The 23,329-nt window shown below is 34.5% G+C and overlaps 1 protein-coding gene across 23 annotated transcripts in view; it reads left to right on the top strand.

Moving 5' to 3' along the window:
* Positions 1–23,329, top strand: part of LOC125665844 (5'-AMP-activated protein kinase subunit gamma-1-like) — a 167,787-nt gene that overhangs the window by 127,103 nt on the left and 17,355 nt on the right. For 20 of the 23 annotated variants that reach the window (XR_008798982.1, XM_056151053.1, XM_056151054.1 and 17 more), the window contains 2 exons: positions 10,038–10,592; positions 11,767–11,797. Coding sequence is in view for 22 of the 23 variants with exons in the window: in XM_056151053.1 (XP_056007028.1) it covers positions 10,038–10,592; positions 11,767–11,797 (586 nt within the window). In the remaining variant the exon portion in view is untranslated. Of the gene's footprint in view, positions 1–103; positions 8,233–10,037; positions 10,593–11,766; positions 11,798–23,329 lie in introns of those variants that run through there. The other 3 variants (XM_048898750.2, XM_056151056.1, XM_048898749.2) reach the window with 3 other exon arrangements.

The following is a 23,329-nucleotide window of genomic DNA, read 5'->3' as shown; positions in this document are numbered from 1 at the left end:
AATGTGGCAGAATGCGGACTCCTGTTCCCTGGATTCTGGATCCACACTGTGGATTCCATTCTGTTTTGGATCTGTTCCTGGATTCTGTTCTGTTGTTCTGGATTATCACTTTGGATAATTGATACAACCTGAAAAAGCAGCATTTGGGAAAGGTTTTTTCTCTCTGATAATTGATACAACCTGAAAAAGCAGGATTTTTTAAGTGAGGTCTTTTCCCCAGATAATTGATACAACCTGAAAAAACAGCATTTGGGAAAGGTTTTTTTCTCCAGATAATTGATACAAACTGAAAAAGCAGGATTTAGGAATTTTTTTTTTTTCATCTCTAAAGCTTATCCTTTGTGACAGGGACTATCTATTTCAGTTATTCTATTTCATACAAGACATAGCCAAGGTAACATTTTCTCTTTGATTTGTGTGAGTGTCGAGTATCATTTTGTTAAATGGTTCACAACGTTCGAATTAGTACATGTATATGCCTCATATGCAGATTGAAAAGTAAAACCCATATATATCCATCACACGCATCAGAGAAAAGTTTAAGGAATAGCAAGCTGAGGAACACTGACTCTGTGCTAGTTAGCTCATAGCATATTTGCAAGCTTTGTTGTAACACAGTGTGTGAAAGTCAACATGATAATTTGTCATTGACCATATAGGGATAGGAGGGAGTGTCAGTCATTGACCATATAGGGATAGGAGGGAGTGTCAGTCATTGGCCTTAAAGTAAATTATATTTACTGTAAAACAGTGGATCGATCTTCACCAAAAACGCAGTGGTCCAAAGACCAAGGCTAGTAAATTTAAAGGTCAGGTCACTGAAAATTAAAATTCAAGAAATCTGATGAGCTTGTAGATTAATTAAATATTTTATGTAAATATTTTTGTTGTTGAGAAAAATTACCATCAGAATCAAAATGAAAGCACTAAAGTATTAGTGTTAAAAGAATAGAATGCATGACGATAACTTTGCTTGTATAAACTGTCAAAATAACTTGTACTTGAATTGCATGAATATCCAACAAACAACTTGTTAAAAGGAAGAAAATGGCCAAACTATTAAAAAGTACAGAATTTGGTGCTATAGGTAAAGCTGCAGGAATGTAAGGTAGCAGACAGAAAGAGAAATGTATTGAATATGGACATGAGAAATATTCATGTTTTAATTTGATAAATTTTCAGTAAATTAATTGTTCAATTAACCAATGTTTTAAAAATGCATTACATTTCTAGTGTCATATTTAGTTGCATTACTTTCCTTGATATACAGATAGGCTATATACAGTCACAAAGACACTGAACAGACATGGAGAGTTCTTTAGTTTTGTATTGATTGATTGATTAAATATTGTTTAACGTCCCTCTCGAGAATCTTTCACTCATATGGAGACGTCACCACTGCCGGTGAAGGGCTGCAAAATTTAGGCCTATGCTCGGCGATTATGGCCATTGAGTAGGGAGGGATCTTTATCATGCCACACCTGCTGTGACACGGGACCTCGGTTTTTATGATCTCATCCAAAGCTCTAGTTTTGTATTGGGGTTTTGATTTTCTTTCCAAGTGGGGCATAATAGTTATTTTACATTGTCAAGAGTGCAGTGAGAGTATGATTTGGTATTGATATCTAAAAATATTCTATCTTGCAAGCAAGTGCATGGAAGGAGTCCTAAAAATAGATATTCAGCCTCGGAATATTGAATTTTCTGTCTCATCACGAAATATTAAATGCTCCATTTATTTACAGTAGATGATTCTATGGGGGGTAACTTTCACACTACATAACACATCAGCAAGACACTGTAACAGGAATTCTTATTCAATGGAAATGTAGCACTTCAGGAGATTATATAGCACAGGGACATTATAGTCACCTGGTCAAAATTCACACTTGGTGATAATTGAATCCGGACTCTTAAGAGCTATTGTATTTCGTTCATATTGACAAAAGCATTAACATTTGACAAGGTCAGTTTGACATATAACCTAATTAGGTTAAATTACATGTGATAAATCTGTTTATAAGCAGGAATCACTGTCTAATTTGTTCAGGGTGGATGGGCTGATTAACTACAATGGAAAATGTGATAAATAAATTTGCATAATGGCTCAATTGTGCATAAATTATCACATTTTCATAGTTCAGTCACCCCTTAACATATACCACACAAACTGTAAACAGCGGTGATTCCTTAAATTAAATCCATGTTAATGTTAGTTCCCGCCCTCTGACCTCTCATCTTGCATGATGTACTGCGAAATATACAATTATGGGAAAATTAACACATTGGAGCTTCAAAGGGTTAATTATCACAGTAAAATTACAGTTGAAAATGTTAATATGTTAGGATAAAAGTGACTTAGGTTGTATATAATATTGAGGGGAATATTATTACAATGTTAATTACCCCTTGCTATATAATCTTAATTTACATATAGACCATCAGGATACTAAGAACCCTAGTATCCCATACACAAGGGAGAAATTGAATGATTTATTTTAGATTCCAGGATACTAAGAACCCTAGTATTCCATACACAAGGGAGAAATTGAATGATTTATTTTAGATTCCAGGATACCAAGAACCCTAGTATCCCATACACAAGGGAGAAATTGAATGATTTATTTTAGATTCCAGGATACTAAGAACCCTAGTATTCCATACACAAGGGAGAAATGAATGATTTATTTTAGATTCATAAGGGTATGAATTTCTTCCTCATCAAGTTTCGTGCTTATTCTTTTATATAATAAGACTCTCAGAAACTGACATTGTACTATTAATGGAAAACAAGTTCGTAATGGAGTGTCTGATCCATTGCCAAAACCACAAGGACTGACACACTAGTATATTAATCCATCAGTTCATTGTTCCTTTACCATTAACAAGAAGACTGTAGGGCATTCAATTAAACTAGTTAGGAACCCCTGTATCAACTTCCCTAATGGCAGCACACACAATATTGTCATTTCCAGATTGAGAGAATTACAATGGGTCATTCAATGCCTTGGGGGGATGATTTCACTGGATATAGAGTGTGTTTATGTGTCCATTCTGTGGACAGCTGACCTAAGACATGTATGTGTCTATTGCTCAGTAGACTTTCAGGACTTCACTCATTCAGGGCTGACTACAGTGACCTATAATAACAGCAGTATAAATATGTACATTTTATTCCTGTGGTAAGGGTCGAGACACCACAATTTGTACAGCCAGCTCTGTGGTAGGAGAGAGGGTCAACTTGTGTTTGATCTAGCTATTGGATCTAGGGACACAGCCTTTGGACAAACTTGTGGAATATGATTTATAGTGGTCAGTGAAGGTCACTTTTTTTGGCTGTCCTGTTTAAAGTAACTCCATAATCCACCTGCTTATATCGAACTAATGGTCAGTTAGTTCTGCAGGCCAGACATTAAATCAGGCTGTTCACACAGGTGAGGGAGGTTTTGTGATTGTCTTTTTTATTGGAAAGGACTGCAAGTTATTTATCTCAATACTCGATATCAAAGATAGACCCCGACTCCCCTCCAGTGTGTGTGTTTGGGGACTGAGAATCGGATGCTAACTGACTGTTCTAGATACTGTTTGTGATCAGTAAGATTCACTACATGATGTACACATGACTTACTGTATTCTGCTTCATGTCAAAACATTTTGCTCTGTGGAACATTTCAGTTGTCTGCCAGTGATTCTAAGAAGGGAATTTTTGCGACAAACACTAGTGGCTGCAAGGTGAGAACATACCCGAGTTCTCCAGATGTAATATCTCACTGACTCTCTCAGAGTTTGAGTTCACCAGATGTAATATCTCACTGACTCAGAGTTTGAGTTCACCAGATGTAACATCTCACTGACTCACTCAGAGTTTTAACATCTCTCACTGTTTTGACACTTGATTGGGTTTCTTTTAAGCACCAGAATTTATAAGTCTCATCGCTTTCTCTTTGCACATATAATTATATATGTATTTTGCACTTGTTCAGTGGGTACCAACTCCTTACCCTTCAGAATTACCAGATCTTGCTACATAAACAGGGTTTTCTCTGTGTTGACTATTAAATATCCCAAATGTTATAAGTAATTAAATATTTACATTAATGATTTAATTTATTATACACCATGAAAGGAACATATTTTTATTTTTTTTTATATTGGTTAATTACATGCAATTGATATCCATTTATCGAAATAAATAATTGTTCCTCGGTAACTTCCACAACACGATGTTTTATACACAATGAAAGAAAGACAACTCTTGTAGTACATTTTCATCTGGGGGAAAGTTTGATTATTCATACTTGAGGAAGTTTTAATTGGTTGGTAATATAACATTAAGTGTGTTAATTGATTGTTAGATCAGCTGAATATGATACATTGTATATATAAAGGCATTGCCTGCCTGCACTTAAGATTTTGCTGTTAATCGGCAGTGATCTGTAAGGCAGGTGCTTGGTGAAGATTGGGAGTTATTATATGAAGAACATATGTTCTTCAAAGCGACAGGATAAGATCCTGATCTGGTGTTTGCACTCAGGCACAACTCACATGGAATGTGCAGATACATGCAGGAGAGAGAAATTGTTTGAAAATTCAACAAACCACCAACAAAGAAAAACAATAAATATTTCAGGAAATTCTATTGTGTGTGTTCCTGGAAAGAAAATTGAGGTGAAAAACGATACTAGGAACCTGGGAGTTTGGAATTCTGGGAGTCAACCAGCAATGATAAGTCTGCAACACAGCCGCACTGTGCACACAGTGGGAACACTAAGCTTTCATTGTTACTTATGACCTGTGGATTGACAGACATGACCAGTTCCTAAAGAAATCAATACACTTCACTCATCTAAATGCAGTTTGGTTTCTTTTCGAGACATTAGAGATATCATATAAATGGTCTGTAGAGAATTTAGGAATTTATACAACATAATATACTGACTGAGCTGATGAGGAACTTATGATTTACTGAACCTAGGAAGATTGGATGATTTACTGAACCGAGGAGTTGATTTTCTACTGAACCGAAGAGTTGATTTTCTACTGAACTGAGGAGGAGATGATTTTCTACTTAACCGAGGAGGAGTTGATGATCTATTGAACCGAGAAGTTAATTTTCTACTGAACCGAGGAGTTGATTTTTTACTGAACCGAGGAATTAAAAATCTACTGAACCGAGGAGGAGTTGATTTTCTACTGAATTGAGGAGGAGTTAATAATCTACTGAACCGACTCAGGAGTTGATTTTCTGCTAAACCGAGGAGGAGTTGATTTTCTGCTAAACCAAGGAGGAGTTGATTTTCTGCTAAACTGAGGAGGAGTTGATGATCTACTGAATCGATGACAAACTAATGATCTACCAAACCAATGAGAATTTAATGCAATAAATGATTAGTATCATGTGTAGATATTGTTGGACTTTAGACAGACCTTGGAATCCCTCCCCCTTTTCCCCTCCTTCACACTGTGAATTACCACCAAAAGAGTTTGATTATTGTTTCATTAGTAGAAAGAGAATTTTAATGATTCTCACAGAAGACATCCAGATGGCCAAATAGGAGATGCTAGAACGGATGTAAACTTATAACAGAAAGAGGCAATCGCACTGGTGTTAAATATAGACGAGTATGGCCCTATTCTAAGAATTTTGTAAAATCATTCACCCGTTGGTAAGTTTCCATTGTGGAAGACTTTTATTTGTTCTTGGATGACAGAGTTCTGGAGTAGTTATTTATGTCTAAGTAAAATTACGAAAGAGCTATTTTTAGGAGGGAATTCAAAGGTTTGCGTGATGGGAATCGACACAGAATAACCATCAATAGCGTATTGCATCTGTATATAAGTGACTTTGATGAACCGGAATAAAGAGCCCCAACATCCTGTAAAGGAGTCCACTAGAGAATTCTAAGGAGTTTACCAGTGAAGAGAAGTTTTTTTTTATGGTATATTGACCCCTAATACATTGACTGAGTCATCTTAACCCGAGAGCACTGACCTTGAATAATGAAGAATTAGATTAGAAACAAAACTTTGACTTATCACAAAAATGAAAACAGTGTGAACGATAGGATTGTTGCTGTGGTGTGTTTACAACATGTCTATAAAGTGTTATCGTGAGGTCTGAAGGATAGATATTACTCAGGTGGATTAGGGCAATTGTGAAATTGGCTGAAAACTAAAAGACCTGAGGTTTCCAAGTATACTGGTGTATCGTATAATTCAAAACAACTCTCTTTTTTCACCTTGGCATAAGTCGGTAATATTAAGTTAACCTGTAGAAAAGAGATCAGGTTCAGGAGTAATTAATGTTTTAATGTGAAGGTAGTGGGAGTTTTGAAGCCTTCAGCTTCGTGTGCAGATTATTATTTCCTTGAAAATGGTTGAGCTTTAGTGACAACACCGTTCACCATTAGTAGGATTTGTCAGTTATGTCCAGTCTGTACGTCCAATGTTTGAAGTCTCGTGTTGAGAAAGCATGGAAGGAGGAAATGGAAAATCACCGGCAAAATGTCTGCCCCAACACGGTACATGTGAAGGTAATATAATATTTAATACGGACAGGTTCTTCGATGCGTTTGTTGTCTAAAGAGGTTCTTTGAATAAGTGTATTTGTCATGGTGTTCTATTTACTATGTTGACATTAGGTTGTATGAACCTGGTCATGTTCAGATGTTGAAGGAAGTCTTTCCCCAATGCTGCTTTAATCTACCGGTAATAATGTCCATAAGAAATTGGACCTCAAACTTTTGAAATTGCAGATTTTTAACCAACATGCAAACTACTGTCAGTTTGTAAATCTGTTGGTAATTAAATATTGCAGAGAGCAATAGAAATACGCAAATTTCTTTTGACACACGTGTAAACATTGTGGTCTGTAGAACCATTATTTCGGCAGTGCATTCTCCCTCGATTAGTTGCCAGCTTCCTAGAGGAATGTCAGCAAGGCACAGAAAGTGCTGTGTTTTCTACCAGTGAGACACACAAATCCTCTATAATGTCAGAATGTTGGAAAAGGCAATGTCAGAGATAATGTCGACTGACTTGAAATAAAGCATAGTCAGAGGTGGTGACCTGACTGTGGACAATGACCTGTAAAATACAGGTATTCTTTTATTACACCATTTGGACTGAAAGTTCCATTATTTTCATGATATGTGGACAGATTTGATCTATAAGAAAAACATTGTACCCCTATGAATTTCTTTGAAAATCAAATGTAGATTTTTTGTTTCCTGCAATTTGTTCTGTGATGAACATAGTGAACTTTTAGATTCTAATTTCTTTATTTGCGTATCGATCTTTATTTATTTTCATATTTTTGAAAATCAACATTTTGTTGAAAAGATTTAAGCACGGAAGCAATATAAGCAAACTTGATAATGGAAAATTGAAGCAAATGTGAAATTTTCTGATCCAAGATTTTGTCCAACAAAAATTTCTTCAGACCTGTTGAAAGTATACAGAACATTTCATTTTGTTGGACTGATAAATTATCTGTCTCAACTTTTAAGAATCAAATTTCAAAAACTGTTGAAATTAGAAATTTATATGAAGAATTCTTTGATGAAATGAGTAAACCAAGGTAATTATACATTACACAAAGGCTTTCTTGAAGTGCAGAGATTGACAAACTGTTGATGAAGCAAATATATATATTAAAAATTTAATATTAAAATTCTGTGTTGAAACTAAAGTAAACCAAGGCATAGTCATCACATGAAGGCTTTCTTGAAGTGCTGTCTGAAAGATTGACAAACTGTTGATGTAGTAGGTTGTTGACCACTATATCTCAGGTAATTGACCTACTCAAGAGATGCTACAAAACATTTGGATTTATTCCAATTTACTCAGTAATCAATACACAAATCTAGACAGCCCAGGATAATCATGCTTTGTGATGCAACATTCCAGGTTTGTTACCTCAGTTGACCTCACCTGCTTATCAACCAATCAATGCTTGGCAAGTTGACCTCGTGCTCAACAAACTTTGGGTCATTTATTACCATTTCTATATAATAGAAAGTGATAACTTTTTTTCCTCGAGTGTGTTTGGTCACCGTATTTGATATGATCAACGGAAGGATTTGAGGACCTTTTTTTTTTCTTTCCACCATGTTGTTAAGGCAGCTATTGACAAAGTGTGTAGAATGTCAGTCTAAGACAGAAAAAACGGACAAAAAGTCCAAAGTGAATTATAAAGGTCGCAGACAACCTGGGTCTAGTGCGGAGAGGAAAGTAAGATTTTCTTATTAACGACATTATGCATCTAGTTAAGCCAAATTTAGATTTCTTTTGATATAATCTATTGATGACAATTTTGTGATGAAATGGGAATATTATTTTCAGAATGTCGAAAGTTACGTGCTTTAATGACTTTCCTTTGTTTGCAGCTTTATAAGCTCCAGAATGACCCAGCTAGGTTCTCTAAATTTTCAAATTTGTATCTGATATAAAAGTATTACATGCAAATTAATTTTCTAAAAAATAGTTCTCAAGATCTCTCAGAAAATACACTTGCTGATTAAAAGCACTAATTAGCAAATTGTACTTTACCAGAATATGAAGTGCAACACTTAGTTCATCTGCTTCTGTTGAAGAAAAACCCTTTATATTGTGATAAAATATGTTAATTTCTAAGAGCAATTTCAACAAGAAAATTGTTTATTTCATTTTCAAAGACAAGTATTGTTACATTGGGGACTACAAGCTTAAATTCGCCTCGTGTTTTATTTGGTTATGCCTGACATTTAATAGACTTTTTTAATTAGCATATTCTTAAAGATGACATTGTAACCACGATTCATTTGTCTTCTCACAGTCAATTCAACATTTTAAGGACAAACTGTCTATTCATCAACTATTATTTTCACTTCCCTATTCCTGTTCAAAAATTATACTACTGTATTCGTTTTTGAAATTTCAATACAAGGCTGAAGAATAATCGCTTTGGTTTAATCATTCAACATTTCAGATTGGAAGTAAATAAGATTTATTATGATATTGTAAACTTGTTTTAGATTTATGATATATATATACATACTGATATACTGGTTGACCCAGAAATTTTTTGCCATATGGCAACAGCAACACTGAGTCAGAAAAAATTTGTCCTCAATTACATGTAGTCAAAACTGGCATGCCAACCTGTGCCCAAAAATGTAATGAATATTTTATTGTGCAGTAGATAACTGCATCTGTAAAGTACAAAGTCATTTTTAAAAGCATTGATTTAATTTTACTTCATATTAAAACATTACTATATATTCATTTGGGATGAAGATTTTAAGACTGCAGGTATTATTTAACGCTGTAGGATTATAAATCATGATTGAAGTTTTTTTAAAAAGAGTATTGACATATATTATGTGTTGAGGAAAAAATTCTTATAAAGAATTGATTCCAATACAGGTATCATTGATGTAGAGATATCGATTGGTTAAGTCACATGTTGGATGTCGAAATTGAAAGGGATTTACTAGCTGTCAATGTCCGGATGGTCAATGACTGACACACTTATGCACATGACACCTCACAATGAGAAACAAAGAGAGTCTAGCTAGTTTATGAATCCTTTTGAAAGTTTTCATCCATTTTTTCAAGTTTTTCACTGGAATACAGATTTTATTGTTTAAATGAACTTTTATGGGAATTATATATCTTGGCCTTTTTCTTCTATAAGATAATTGTAATAAAATATTACAATGTTCTTATTCATACAGTGTTGAGTTTGGGTGTCAAGTTCATACTATATTATGTACATGTACATTCATAAGACAAGTTCATACTATATTATGTACATTCTTAAGACAAGTTCATACTATATTATGTACATTTTTAAGACAAGTTCATGCTATATTATGTACATTCTTAAGACAAGGTGGAGTATGTCTATATTCAGTATTTATATAACGCAATCATTTAGCACCTGATAGAACATCTTTAAAATTTCCACAACTACAAGGAAAACACCTCTATTGTTGAAGTACTAAAGGACAAGTGAAATAGTGTGAGATAAATACAGTATTTTTTTCTTTTCGCAGGATTTGGGAAATTTTGCCATGCCTCTTCTGGAACAAGGTGTAAATGATGCCACCAACTGCAATGATCTCCCTGATGGAGAGTACCGTCCCCGGGCAGGGTCTACCGGCTTCAGGGGGCTGTTCAACAAAAAGTCACGCAAACAATCAGGGGATGATACCATGAAACAGTCACCATCCACATCAGCCAAAGTGAAAAGTTTCTTTGCTGAAACATTCAGACCAAGATCAAAATCGGACCTCTCTGGTGTGAAAAAGCCTGGAAAACGACATAGTGCCAAAATGGACCAATCTATGGATGAGAGTCATTTACGAGACTCTATATCACCAGGTAAAATGGAACAGTTTAGTCCCCCTGGTGGGGGCTTACCCCCAGGGATAGCTAACCACAAAGGACAAGACCACGTGTCCCCAATGGGTCAGTTGTTAGGGGGACAATTGGGTGATAATAATAGAAACCGTCATTCTCCGGCACAGGCTGAATTCATGGACAGATTTAGGACAAGATCAAATTCTGACTCTCGGGCAAGACCTCCAAAATGGAAACTGACCCAACAGGTAATTGTAAAGTTAATAGCACACTTTTGTTTATTTTCTATATGCTACAGTTGCTTGATCAAGGATGTGCAATTACCATTGCTTGATGCCCAGGGCTACCGATTTTAGAAGTCGGATGAGCATAAATCATTGCTGTGTTAGCCCATCAAGCTAGTAAATCTAAAATGAAAGTAAAAAATGTCAATATGATGTCACCAACTTTACATACAAATTACTTTTATTGCCAAATCAAGATCTTCAATCCATTTTAACGTATATGCATTGTGCATTAATAACAACAATCAGTTCAGTGCCGTATTGGTTGCCGAGGGTCTGTCTAAATGCTCTGCCCTCAATTTGTATTCTCAATATTAGGATTTATGAGATTGATCAATGAATGAAAGATATCAAGTTTCAAATCCTATCACTGAAACATTCAGGATACAATATCAGGGCCGTAAATTACATGGAGGCGGAGGAGGCAGCTGCCTCCTCCAACTTTTGAGCCAAAAAAAATTAAAATTTAAAGTTCATTAGAATTTATGTTGTTTCCAATAACTAAGAACATGATACCTCCCTTAAAAAGCATTCCAAATCTTTCTTTTAGAATGAGTTAGTCAAGTAACATCTTAGAAGGCCCTAGAATCAAGGATTTTGCACGAAACGTGTTCAGTGTGCACAAAATGTGCTCAGCGTCTAGGGGCCTGGGCGGCCCCCAGACCCCCGCCTAATTTCCTGCCTCCTCCAAATTGAAGGTTAATTTACGGCCCTGAATATTTTTAGAAGATGTTTCACTTCTAAGTGCAATAAATATGATCGAAGTTTCAAAAGATGACTCATGACCCAAACTCGGCAAAATTTTAGACATGTTTACGTTTTGCTTATATTTTTGGTAATATATGGTAATATTTGTTGATCAAATTGCAAATCTTGTTATGTTCGATTCCAATTTATGATAGAAGTGATATAAACATGATAAACTTAAATCAACATCAATTTATCCAACCAATTTATAGGTGGGACCTCGACCGTAAAATTCATGCCATAGGAGTTAAATTGATACATGCGCATGTCTCAGACTGCTAGTATATATTTTTTTAATTGCACACCCCTGTTGATGTAAATAAAAATTGCCCTTTGTTGGTTGAACAATACAGCCTTGATGGTGTTACTCATAATTCTATTTTCTTTTCAGAGAAGCATGAGTCCACCAAATAGTCCTTTCAGTAAGTTTTATTTTATTCATTGAAAGTGAAAGTAGGGAAACCCCTTAGTCTAAATATAATCTTCTAAACCATCAGCGGATGCTGATGCATTCTGGGTATAGGAAGTGTAGTTTCAGTGGAGCTTTGCGATTCTGCAGAGTGGACTAGTAGGCCAGTAGCAGCAAAAGGAGATGATAGACTAAATTTTTGGTCATTTTGTTGTAAAGTCAGAACAAAAAGCAATCTGGGCGCGGAGAATTCGGCTTTTAGGAGGAGAGAGGGGATGGAAGCCAAAACGAGTCGGCGCCAATCCTCGGGGAGCGGTGTTTATCCCGTGTCGTCAGGTATTTTATATTGGGCCACCATATTGGTTAATGGCTATCGATCTGTGAATGAAGGTCTGTAAACATTACGGTCTTTCGGAGATTTATTTCTTCATGCGATGTCTGAAAACAAGATGTTTCTCGTTGTTAGTTTTTCATGATTGATAGGCATGTTCAACTGAACGTGACTGACATCTTGTCCTTGTAGTCACCCAACCGAAACATGCGTTATGTAATGATGCAAGGCAATACACAGTTTTCCCGGGTGAAATGGATTCTGCCTATTCAGTCTATCATTTACCGTCGCACTGTCAAGTTATGCAGAACTTGTATACATTTTTCAATATTTATGTTGATGTAGGCTTACTATAGGCGTATGATGAGCTCATACAAGAGATGATGCAATTATATCTATATGTATTTTAAACAATGCACAAGTGACCAGAAAAATCTGATGAAAAGTGTAGGATATGTGCAATAGGCATAATATTTTGAAATTGAAAAGTGTAAAGTTTACCTCTGTTAGTGAAATAGTGCAGTTTTAGTAAAAAGGAATTTGAACCCTTGCTAGACTGGAACCCATGACCTACAGATCAGCAGTCGACATGTAAACCTACTGACCTACCCAGCTAAGCAATTAAATTTTAAAGAAATATATATATGTATGTATTGCTGATATTTGTATTTAAAATTTTCATTCAAGTTTCAAAAGGAAGTCGGCCATTAATAAAAAGATGTTTTATATTCCTCAAGTAAAGTGTAATTTTCCCAAAATATTACATATAAAACTGCTTTAATTTTTATTTCATTAAAGCTATTTTTGCTAAATTTATATAAAAAAAATTGAGAGGAATGTGATTTTCCAGCCATGATCTGTCTTAATCATGCAACAACAAAAAATAGATTCATTGAAAGCTTTAGCAGATGTTTGAATTTTCACTACAAGGCTTCTTTTTTTTTTTTTTTTTAAGGCACAACTAAAATTTGATGGAGTATTGTGGAATAGTAAAAATATCACTATTCTTAGTAATTAGCTTTAATTTTTTAATCAACATTGATGGATTAAGTTGACGGCCATTTCTCAAAATGTGAGAAAATCTGCTTGCATTGAATGAGTGATGGAAATAAAACACAGTGTGCGAAACTAACTTTAAAGTCCTATAGACTTTCAGTCCATAGTCATTTTATTTCCTATAGACCACAACAAATTCCTAGACCGAAATTTAACATGCAATATTCATTGTTAGCAAAAAATAAATAATTGACACAAATTCGTTTTGGCAATTTTTTCATAGTCAAGCTTTTCAATTAAAATTTCGGGTTTTGTTGTTTTTTTTTCATTTTGTTCGAGCTCAGTTTCACTGTCTGATTCTTTATCTAAGTCACTTCTACTACGTTTTGTTTTCTCATGATTTTCTGCAACTTTAGCCCTGCTGCAACTTGTACTGACCGCTTTCCATTTGATTCAAGTGCATTTTTTTAAAACCATTCAAAAAGGACATTCCGAATTTGCAGGAAAATGGCGTACATTGAAGTAAATATCAAATTGACACGCACCCCCACCCCTGTTAAAAATGGAATAATCTGATTCGAATGATTTGTAATTACATTGTGGAACATTTTATTACAGCTAAGGGGTGAACAGAAACATCAGCGTACTACATATAAACTGGTCTCGCTTCTCATATATGTTAAATAAGCAGCAGAGAACCAGTTATTTACTCGAATTCCTATAGACAAGTCGGTCTATAGCTATTTTGATTGTTATAGACCGACTCAATTTTCTATAGACATTGTCTATCGGTCCATGGTTAATTTCGCACACTGAAAACATCATTGTGAAATGCTGATAGTATGTGTTTTTGTATGTATCTGTGTAAAAAATATTGTCACAAACCTAACTTTTTCAAATTTTCAGACCCTAATGTACTTATCAAATTGTGTAGTTTTATATCTAAAATATATGACCAATTCTGTCCTCCTTAACTCATTTTATGTATCTAAAACAACTCCCTGCTTTTTTCATGTGTATCTTGCATATAATATATTCTATTTGTAAATATTGTATATATTGTACCTCATGTGCCATAATATGGAGTGAGTGAATAAAGTAAACTGGAAACTGTATGCATTATATTGTGAAAACATGATTCCTAACTAAATTTGATGAGATTTTTTTTCTTTTAATTCCCCATACATTGTGGAATGTTAATAAATGTGAGTATGAAAGATGAGAACTTGTGACCTCTTTTTTATCAACCCTCTTTCGCAGGAAATTTGTCTCCCAGGTACATAATCATATAGTCTATAACCAACTCTACAAAACACTTTTGTGACTGAGATGCTGCATGATGATTGTTAAAATGTACTACATAGGACAAGTGTGGTTACTGCTTAAAGGGACTGATTCATGATTTTCCTCAACATTTTATTTTTCACTTTTTATGATCCAAATCTACTGTCTAACATGTTTAAAAGGTTTTACATAAAAATTAAGGTTATACATTATCACAGAAGCTCATTTTAGAAAATTCATTATTTGTTTGTAAACAGAGATTGCGGTATGTTATTGTTTACGAAATTTACAAAAGAAATAGATATTGATCTAAGTTTATTATATCTTTCACATTTTAAGCATTCTTTGTGTAAAATGTGTCGTCTTCAAGTTAAATTTTGTGACTTTGCAGAATTAAGATGCTATATATTACAAATTCAATATTTCACCAGTTTGTTTGTATACATAAAAAGACTCGAGTCTTTGTTTACATAGCACAGATTTAAGTCTAGAATATAGCTTTTATTCTTGCATTCAGAAGGTCAATATTTTTGTTGTCAATATTAAATGAGTAAAAAAAAAATAAAATAAAAAATTGTCCAACATCTTGGTCTCCTGAATTATGATGAGATTTACTCACTATTTTACAGAACAGTTGTTTAAGGCTGAAGGTCAAGGTCAAACAATGACCTATAAATAAGTTGTTTCCAGGATATCCCTATAAATTTAAGAGTGTACAGATGAACTGTTCTCAAAGACTGTGTTAAGAAATAGCCTACAAATAAAGACTTATAAGGAGTAGTCAAAAAGTAGCCTATCATTGAACTGTTCCTGAAATAATCTGTGTATTATGAACTGCTCTCACAACTATTAAAGAAGTAACCTATAAATAAACTGTTCCTAAGACTGCGAAAACAGGGTTGCATTGATTATGCTGTGAGTCACCATTATATTGGTGTGACAATCATGCCATTTTTCATTGTTTTTAAAGAAAATGTTACCATTTTAAAGGCAGGGCTACATTCTTGTTGATACATTGATTTTTTTAGGCAGATATTTCAAGATTTCAATGCATATGCTTGTGATGAAGTTTCTAAATTGACCTTATTAAAATCATAAGGGTACAAGATGAGCCGGAGTATAACCCACTCAACCAGTCACACCTAAACTCACTCCCCACCCCCCAAATACAACAAGAAACAATAGTGTGCAAACCTCATAAAAGAATCAAACTGTCCTGGAGCGGGCTGACTTCTCAATGCCAGCCCTGTTAAAAATGTGCAGAATTGATACATGTATTGTAATAGTTAATCTAGATTTTAAATAAAGTACGAATATTCCAATTTTATTCATTGTTCATTTTCAATTTCTGGATAATGAACCAAATTTGAAAAATCTTAATCATAATCTGAGTTAAACTCATTCACATCTTTTGGGCCTAAATTTGGCTGCATGATCTTGAACAATTAGACTTTCATCTACAGACATCAGAAATCAATTGTCTCCTCAATCCCCACTAGAGTGCTGCAAAGTAAGTCAAATGACTTGTGTGATCAAGGCTAAATATGATATTCACCACTCTTAATGAATTAATGGATTTGACTGATCACTAAAAGCTAATGACTAAGATAATAATAATCATATCCAAATTAAATTGAATTGAAATTAAAACTGAATAGGATTCTAGGTAGGCGGGCCATAGCAAAGTAATTGTATGTCCACTTTTGACTTGGTAAGTCCCGAACGTGCGGGCTGACTGAAATTTTGTACTGTTTATGTCCTTATAGCTCTGGGATAATGTTTGTGTGGTGCAGTTACATGCAAAGGATGTAGTAGTAGTTTTTTCAGGCAGAACAATCATTTTTGTATAAAACATCGAAATATAAATAAATACACATGTTGATTGTTTAAAACTTGGCATACCAGATGTTATCACAGTCACTTTATCACAGTATTGTCATCACATACAATATATTATCACAGCTGCATTATGTACTTATATTACAGTCTACCTAGGATAACTCATTAAAGCAAAAATATTATTGCTTATTTCCAATTTTAAAATGTATCTATAGTATATATGTGAATGTGTTCATATATTTTACAGTCTTCAGGACATTGTATAGATCATATAAATATGTGTGTATGTATGTGTATATAGATATATATTCAGCGATTTTTTTCTACCCATTGGTACTGGTACCGGTACCCATTCAATTGGTAAAAATAGCGTCAAAATCGAACAAATTGGGAATTTTCTACCAACATATCGGCAAATGATTTCAACCAAAACAAAAAAGAAAAAACAAAACAAGAAGTATTCATCACTTTACAAACTTTTTATACAGTAATATTTGCTGTTGTGAGACATAAGGAATTATCGTAGGCTCGTTTTAGAATTGCCATAGCTCTACACTTTCGATTTAATACTGGAAGTGAACATTTTAGTTAACTCATACAACGTTTCAGACTAAGTAAATTACGATGTCAGTGGTTTATTTTTCGGCAAGTGAATTGGGAATTTTTAGTCTCAAATTTGGGGAAAATCAACAGTTTTTGGCATTGGGAATGGTACTGTTTGTCGGTACCAGTTATATAAGGGAAAAAATCGCTGTATATTATATATATACTTGCATATACATAAATCAATACAGAACTAAGTAAACGTCTGTACAGGCAGGGCTTGAAGCTAACTTTATGTCACCAGTCCAGTTGGACTGATGGGGTATAATTTCAACCAGTCTGCAGAAAATTTTACCAATCCAACAGTTTTCCAGAAATATTAAACATATTTCATTAATGTTATTAAAATGAAATTAAAATAAATATGCCTCAGTCAGACAATATTGTAACACTTAAATGTGGGATTTATATTTACGAATCAGATTCGTCTGATATCTACAGATCGAAGCATGCCAGATGTGTGTATAAAATTTCATATTAAGTATATTTTCCAAAATGATGCTTTAGAAAATTAACCAGTCCCATCAGACTGACTAAAACAAATGTCAGTCAGTCCGCCACACTTTTAACCAGTCACAGGCATGTGTTGATTTCGAGCCCTGTACAAGTAGTAGTATACCAAACATATCACAAAGCCGATTGAGTAAACATGACTAGTTTCTTCATTTCCTTAGGAATATACTCCTGAAGTAATTAGGAAACTAGTGGAGTATACTCCGTCTTTTGTGATATTTTTATTATATAATATATATATTTATATACAAACACTCATACATAAAAGTGAGAATTGTTTCGCGTGCAATAAGAATTGCTGAATACAGATTTGTCCAAATGACTTGTGAACAGCATACATTCCAGTCATAAAATCAATAGGAGAAGTCCGATTAGATGCAGCAGCTCAAACACAGAAAACAAAACATCACCACCATTTCCTTCACTTTAATACAAATCCATTTAGAGTCCTGATTCAATGTTTTAATCGCTCTACCTGAGAACTTTCCCCATGTTCTGGAAATATTTCATATTGCTAAGTGACCTTTTAAAGTTAATTTAGGTTATTAACAAGTAAAATTATCAGGTGATGTAGTTTTGATTCCAAACAGTCGGAGAGCTAGCCCTGTAGATCATGTGACTGAATTATGGTGATCAAATCGGTCCTCTGATTAATTGTTCTGACCTCTTGTTTTTACGGTACAGTCGTTTATTTATGAACTGACACTACACCTTTGTCGAGTCGAGGAGTCTATTTCTGAAGATCTTAATGGTGTCCTTCTATCCAAAGCAAGGGCAAAAATAGTTCCTTGTGAAGAGATAAAGAAAAGTGAAAGTACACACACTGAAGGAAGAATTCTTTATTCTGTGACAGACCACTGAAAAAGTTTGTGTAGTAGTTTATTTATATTCCTGTGATGATATTAGGGACGAAGTAATGACCCCGAGGAAGTGTTGTTCATGGTGAGAATACTTGGTGAAGCGTGGCTTTGTCGTGATTTAGCGACTCTTTGAGGAAGTAGCTAGCAGTAAAGAAATGTATTCCAAATTAATGGTTCGAATGCACCAGAGGCTTAAGATGGGAGGTAAGGGCAAAAGGTCACAGTAATTGATGTTTTTGTCTTTAGTTCGTTTTTGTGATGTTGAATCGTTCAAGATAGGTAACTCTGTATGGCCTGATGGCATAGTGTTGTGTCAAGGACAGACAACTCTGTCAGGCTTATGAAACTTTGTTCTCAATACATAATGTGAAAGTATGAATAAATTGTAGACCTTTTGTTATGTTCAAATATAAGGTTTTATAGTATTTACTATTTAGTTGTGTGGATTTTTTATTCATTGCATTCTTATTGCAATAGGGTAGTTTGAAATTCTTCTCAATTTTATACACATGTAATGATGATTCATGTAATGCTTTGAATGCCTGTTTAATAGCATAAGAACACTAAGTGTTTGTCTCACCAGTCTTGAGGACGTCTCACCTACATATGTGTATCCTTGCCAGTAATGCAGTGTTAATTATGACATTTGGAAAGTTTGGAGTTGGTATTAAATACAGTGTTGATGGTGACTTTATTATAGGAGACTCTTCTTGGTCCATGGAAATTTTCAAGGGTCTGAAAATTGGAATGGGTTTTAAAAAGGTTTTACAAGAGTCTGAAAATCGGTGATTACTTATGATTTTACTGCTTTGTGGATTATGATACCCTAGTAATTTGAGAAAAGGGGTCAGGATCTGATTTTAGAGATGCGAGAACTTTCAGTGAACTATGTTTGAACCTGTAATGTATTTGCCAGCAATGATTACTAGCTAAATGGCAACAAAGTTTGTAAAATCATTACATCTCTTAATAATTTGAAATAATGTTACTGCTCAACATTCAGACTCCATAATTATGCACGTTGCATAATATTTTTTCTGTTTTTGATATCAAACAATGCATTAATTATAGTGGAATTTCCTGAACTTTTGTGTGAATGACTTCAAGCTCAGGGAGCGCATATAAATAGAAACTTGCAATATCTGCTTTTAAGAATTATTCAACTGACACTGGCATGAATGCTGACAAAAGCTTCTTTTTTTTTTTTTTAGAATCTGTTGCCAGAAGGCATATAATTCATTGTCTACTTGTATCACTGGTGAAGTGAAACACCTGTACTTCTATACAGGTGGTGCACAGGTACAGATAGTGCAAAACTTTTCTACAGTCATGTTGTTGACAGGAAGCTTGCTGGATACAAGTTAATTTTGGCCTACAGGCCAGCACCACATATATACAGTATATATATATATATATATAGCTTTTCAACGATCAATGGCTATTAAAATAGACTACAGCCAATGAAAAGACAGGATATTTGAAGGGAAATCGGTGTAGACTTTCATGTTACTTTTCTTCTTTTTTGCTCACGAGCTGAAATCTCCGTTCGTAAACATTTAACATTTTCGACTTCTTCAGAACTACAGGTCTGATTTCAGTTAAATTTTATGAGGCATATCTTTTAAAAATCCTCCCAAGAACCACCGAGCCAATTTCAATCAAAGTTTGTGCAAGTGAAGGGCCATGCTCCCTCCAAAGGGGAGATCATCAAGAGAAAGTAAAAATAGGGTGGGGTCATTTGAAAACCTTCTCAAGAATCACTGGCCCAGAAAAGTTAAAACTGACATATGGTTTTGTCCTGCTTGTCTGAAATTTGAACCTTGCTCATAAGTTTTGAATGGTGAGTGATACATCTTTCATATTTCATGGATGCAGACCCATCTTTTGGTGTCTTTGATTTTGACCTACTTAAAAGAAAAGTGAAACTAGTCAATAACTTTTGAACTGCTAATAAAAGGTTTAATTATGGCAAGACCTTACATTTCATGCAATGATTTTTTACTGTGTGACCTTGTATCATGGTTATGTTGTCCGTTTGACTGTCTCTTGCCCTAGGGTAGCCATGCAGACCAGTGAATTACCTCGAGACTTTTTGACAGTGAACTCTCATAGAATGTGCTTTATGTATCAGAAAGGTTATGCTGGAATTTTAGTGTCACTGCATGAATTTGCATGGATGAAAGGAGGAAATTTGATATGATATTCATTTTGCAGAGGGAACTGGTTACATGTTGATGTGTATGATTCTATGCATGTTAATGGATTATTTAATACATCAGTACTGGATGTTCTTTTATCTCGATCTCTCAAGATGTATCAACTGGCAAGGGGAGATAATCATGGGAATTGTTGAATATGCTTGATAATGTATGTGTAGAACAGAGCTATATCACATTTAAGTCAGCAGTCATTTAATATGGAGGACTTTTAGAAGATTTATTGTGGATGTAATCTGCAATGTGTCATTCAGAGTTCCGTTTTCATTAAACAGCATCACACTATTCAAAGGAAAGCGAATGTGACTTTATTATTAAACATGGCAATTTTAATGACCAGATTCTTACCATTATATCTATCTAAGACTAGAAACATTATATCTATCTAAGACTAGAAACATATCTATCTCAAGTTAATAATGGTTTTACATGAACTATAGGTACTTGGTTTTGTTTTATGAAGTGGATAGCAATTATTGAAGTTATTTTAGGCTGGCTTCTATTCGTTTTAACTGCACGCGACTAGTTTTTGCTGATTTACAAGTGCCTGCCCTCTTTGTTCACTAAAGTGCACTCTTACAGAGGTATAGACATCTCGCGGACATGCTTAATCATACACTTAAAATTCTTATCCTGTACAATAGATTTTTGGGTATGGCTAGAGAATCACATTATCTGAATACTGTATGTAACAGCTGATCAGTAAGGGAAGCTGCTTTTGAGATAACCCCTGTTGCTGTTGAATCCTAGCTGGAAATATCTAATAAAAATGCTTGAACAGGGAGGTGTGTATTGACATTATTTTTGTGGATCATGTGACACAATATCTTGCCATTGATTGGATAACCTAATAAACAGAGAGGTGAAGGTCAGCCCGAGTTTAATGTTTACAGTTTTTCATGGAGAAGCCATGTGCCTGTGTGCAGGATTGGAAAATCTTGATTTAGTTAATTGACAGCAATTTGCAGCCATTGACAGTGTTTGCATTTAATGTTGGAGCTGATTCCCAGTTCAACACACCAGGAAAGAACGTGTCTTGAGCAGAACTTTTTGGATTTATGATTTTTATCTGCAAGGCTTTTCTGGCTGCAGGCTGTGAACCTTGGGATTCCAAGCCAACAGGCTCCTTTATCAATTTGATACACAGAACTTTTTATAGGCACGCGATTGGACTCTGGTGCTCATCGAGGCGTGAGACAGACTGAAAAGTTTGTTGTTGTTTTGAATTGTGTGGCACTGTAAACTGCAATCACGTTGTCTCAAGAAGCAAAACCCGACATGAGTAAGAAAAGGAAATTAAGTCTGCGGCTCAAGATAAGTGAGTATGACCTCTGAAGAAGAGGGACAATTATCAGAAACTAAAGTAAAAGTCTTTTTGAATCAGCTTAGTCGGACAAGTTTATTGTCACCGAGGTATGGCAATTTAAAAGTACGAGGGCAGCTATAAAGGTACATATGACAAGACATTCAATTACAATGGGCATGTCAATATTAGTCTCCTTAGCATTTCATTCCTAATGGGGCTAAATTTGGATATTTCAAGCCGCAGTATACTTCATTTAATCCATAAGAGAGAGAGGGAAGGAGGGGGTTTAAACCTGAGTAATTGATTGCTTTAAATGGCTGTTTTAAAAAAATATGTTTGAAGGAGAATATTTGATGATTACAACAGTGTTTACTTTTAATTTAGGTCACCAGTGAGTGTTTGAGTGAGTAGGTGCTAGGGAGATAAGATCCGGTTCACTGGAACACTTTATTTCACTTGTGCAAGACTTAGTAACTGTTATCGAGTGTTAACATCATATCTTGTGATAATGTAAATGATTTGAAAGTGCATGGTCAGAAAATCTTGCGCAATTTAGTTTTATTAAAATTAATGACCAAGATTGCAATATTAATCATTTTCAACAAAATTATAAACCACTTTTGTCAAAGATGTTGGCTTATTTTCATGACCCATTTTACATTGTTATCACCCAAATTTGGTCAGATCAACAGCGTTATCTTAACAACCTTGAAGTAAAAGGCTGAAAGAGAGAGAGGAAAAACAGAAAAGAAAAAAGTTTTAACCCTGATAACGATTAAGGGACACGTCGGTGATAAATTGAGATCGTGAATCTTTTAATGGCATGTGACTTCTGAAAGCTTGTTCGTGATTTGTTAGGAACATTTGACAACAGTTTCCCTGTATGAAATAAAAGTGCATGGTGTTGGAAATAGATAATGACTGTGTTAAGCATTGATGCTTCTTTAAATGTTTTAATATTCTTGGATAGAATTTAGAAATAAATTCATTAAAATAATCGATTTGCAACTTTTAAGAATTTGACAAACTGAAAATAAACAATGTAGAAGTGATTTTGCTGCTTTGTCGGAATTATGGTTAAAGTCTTGAATTGGAATTTAGGGGTAAAAACATTGCATGTCAGTTGACACTAGAAGAATTTTTTGTATGGGGTACCAGGGTTTGTGATGGCACATTTCAACAGCTGGGACAGAAAATGCAGAGGTGAACTTTATTAAAGGTCATTACATAAAGGTTAAGATCTGGTGAATTGTAATTGTACTTCTAGCCAGATGACATGTGCAGTATAATTATGGAAGGATTGAATCTTGCAGGTCCTATCATTGATTTATGAGTCTCCTAACTGTATTGTGGAGTGCATCATTAGTCCTGGAGATTTACGACGGGATCAATACATATAACATATATATATATCATTAGTCCTGGAGATTTACGATGGGATCAATACATATAACATATATATATATTGACCAGAGGTTGAATAGTGTAGGGAGAGCTTTGTTGGCATCACTATGAATATAGACCATGCAGTTGCTATTTTTGTCAGATGATGCAATATCTTTGTGTGAGTCTGGGAATTTATTTTGAAGTGTGTATT

Source organism: Ostrea edulis, chromosome 10 (assembly GCF_947568905.1).
Source record: "Ostrea edulis chromosome 10, xbOstEdul1.1, whole genome shotgun sequence".
In the NCBI taxonomy this organism is placed as follows: domain Eukaryota; kingdom Metazoa; phylum Mollusca; class Bivalvia; order Ostreida; family Ostreidae; genus Ostrea; species Ostrea edulis.
Note: the sequence above shows the minus strand (reverse complement) of the source record. Positions and strands in the feature narration are given on the sequence as shown.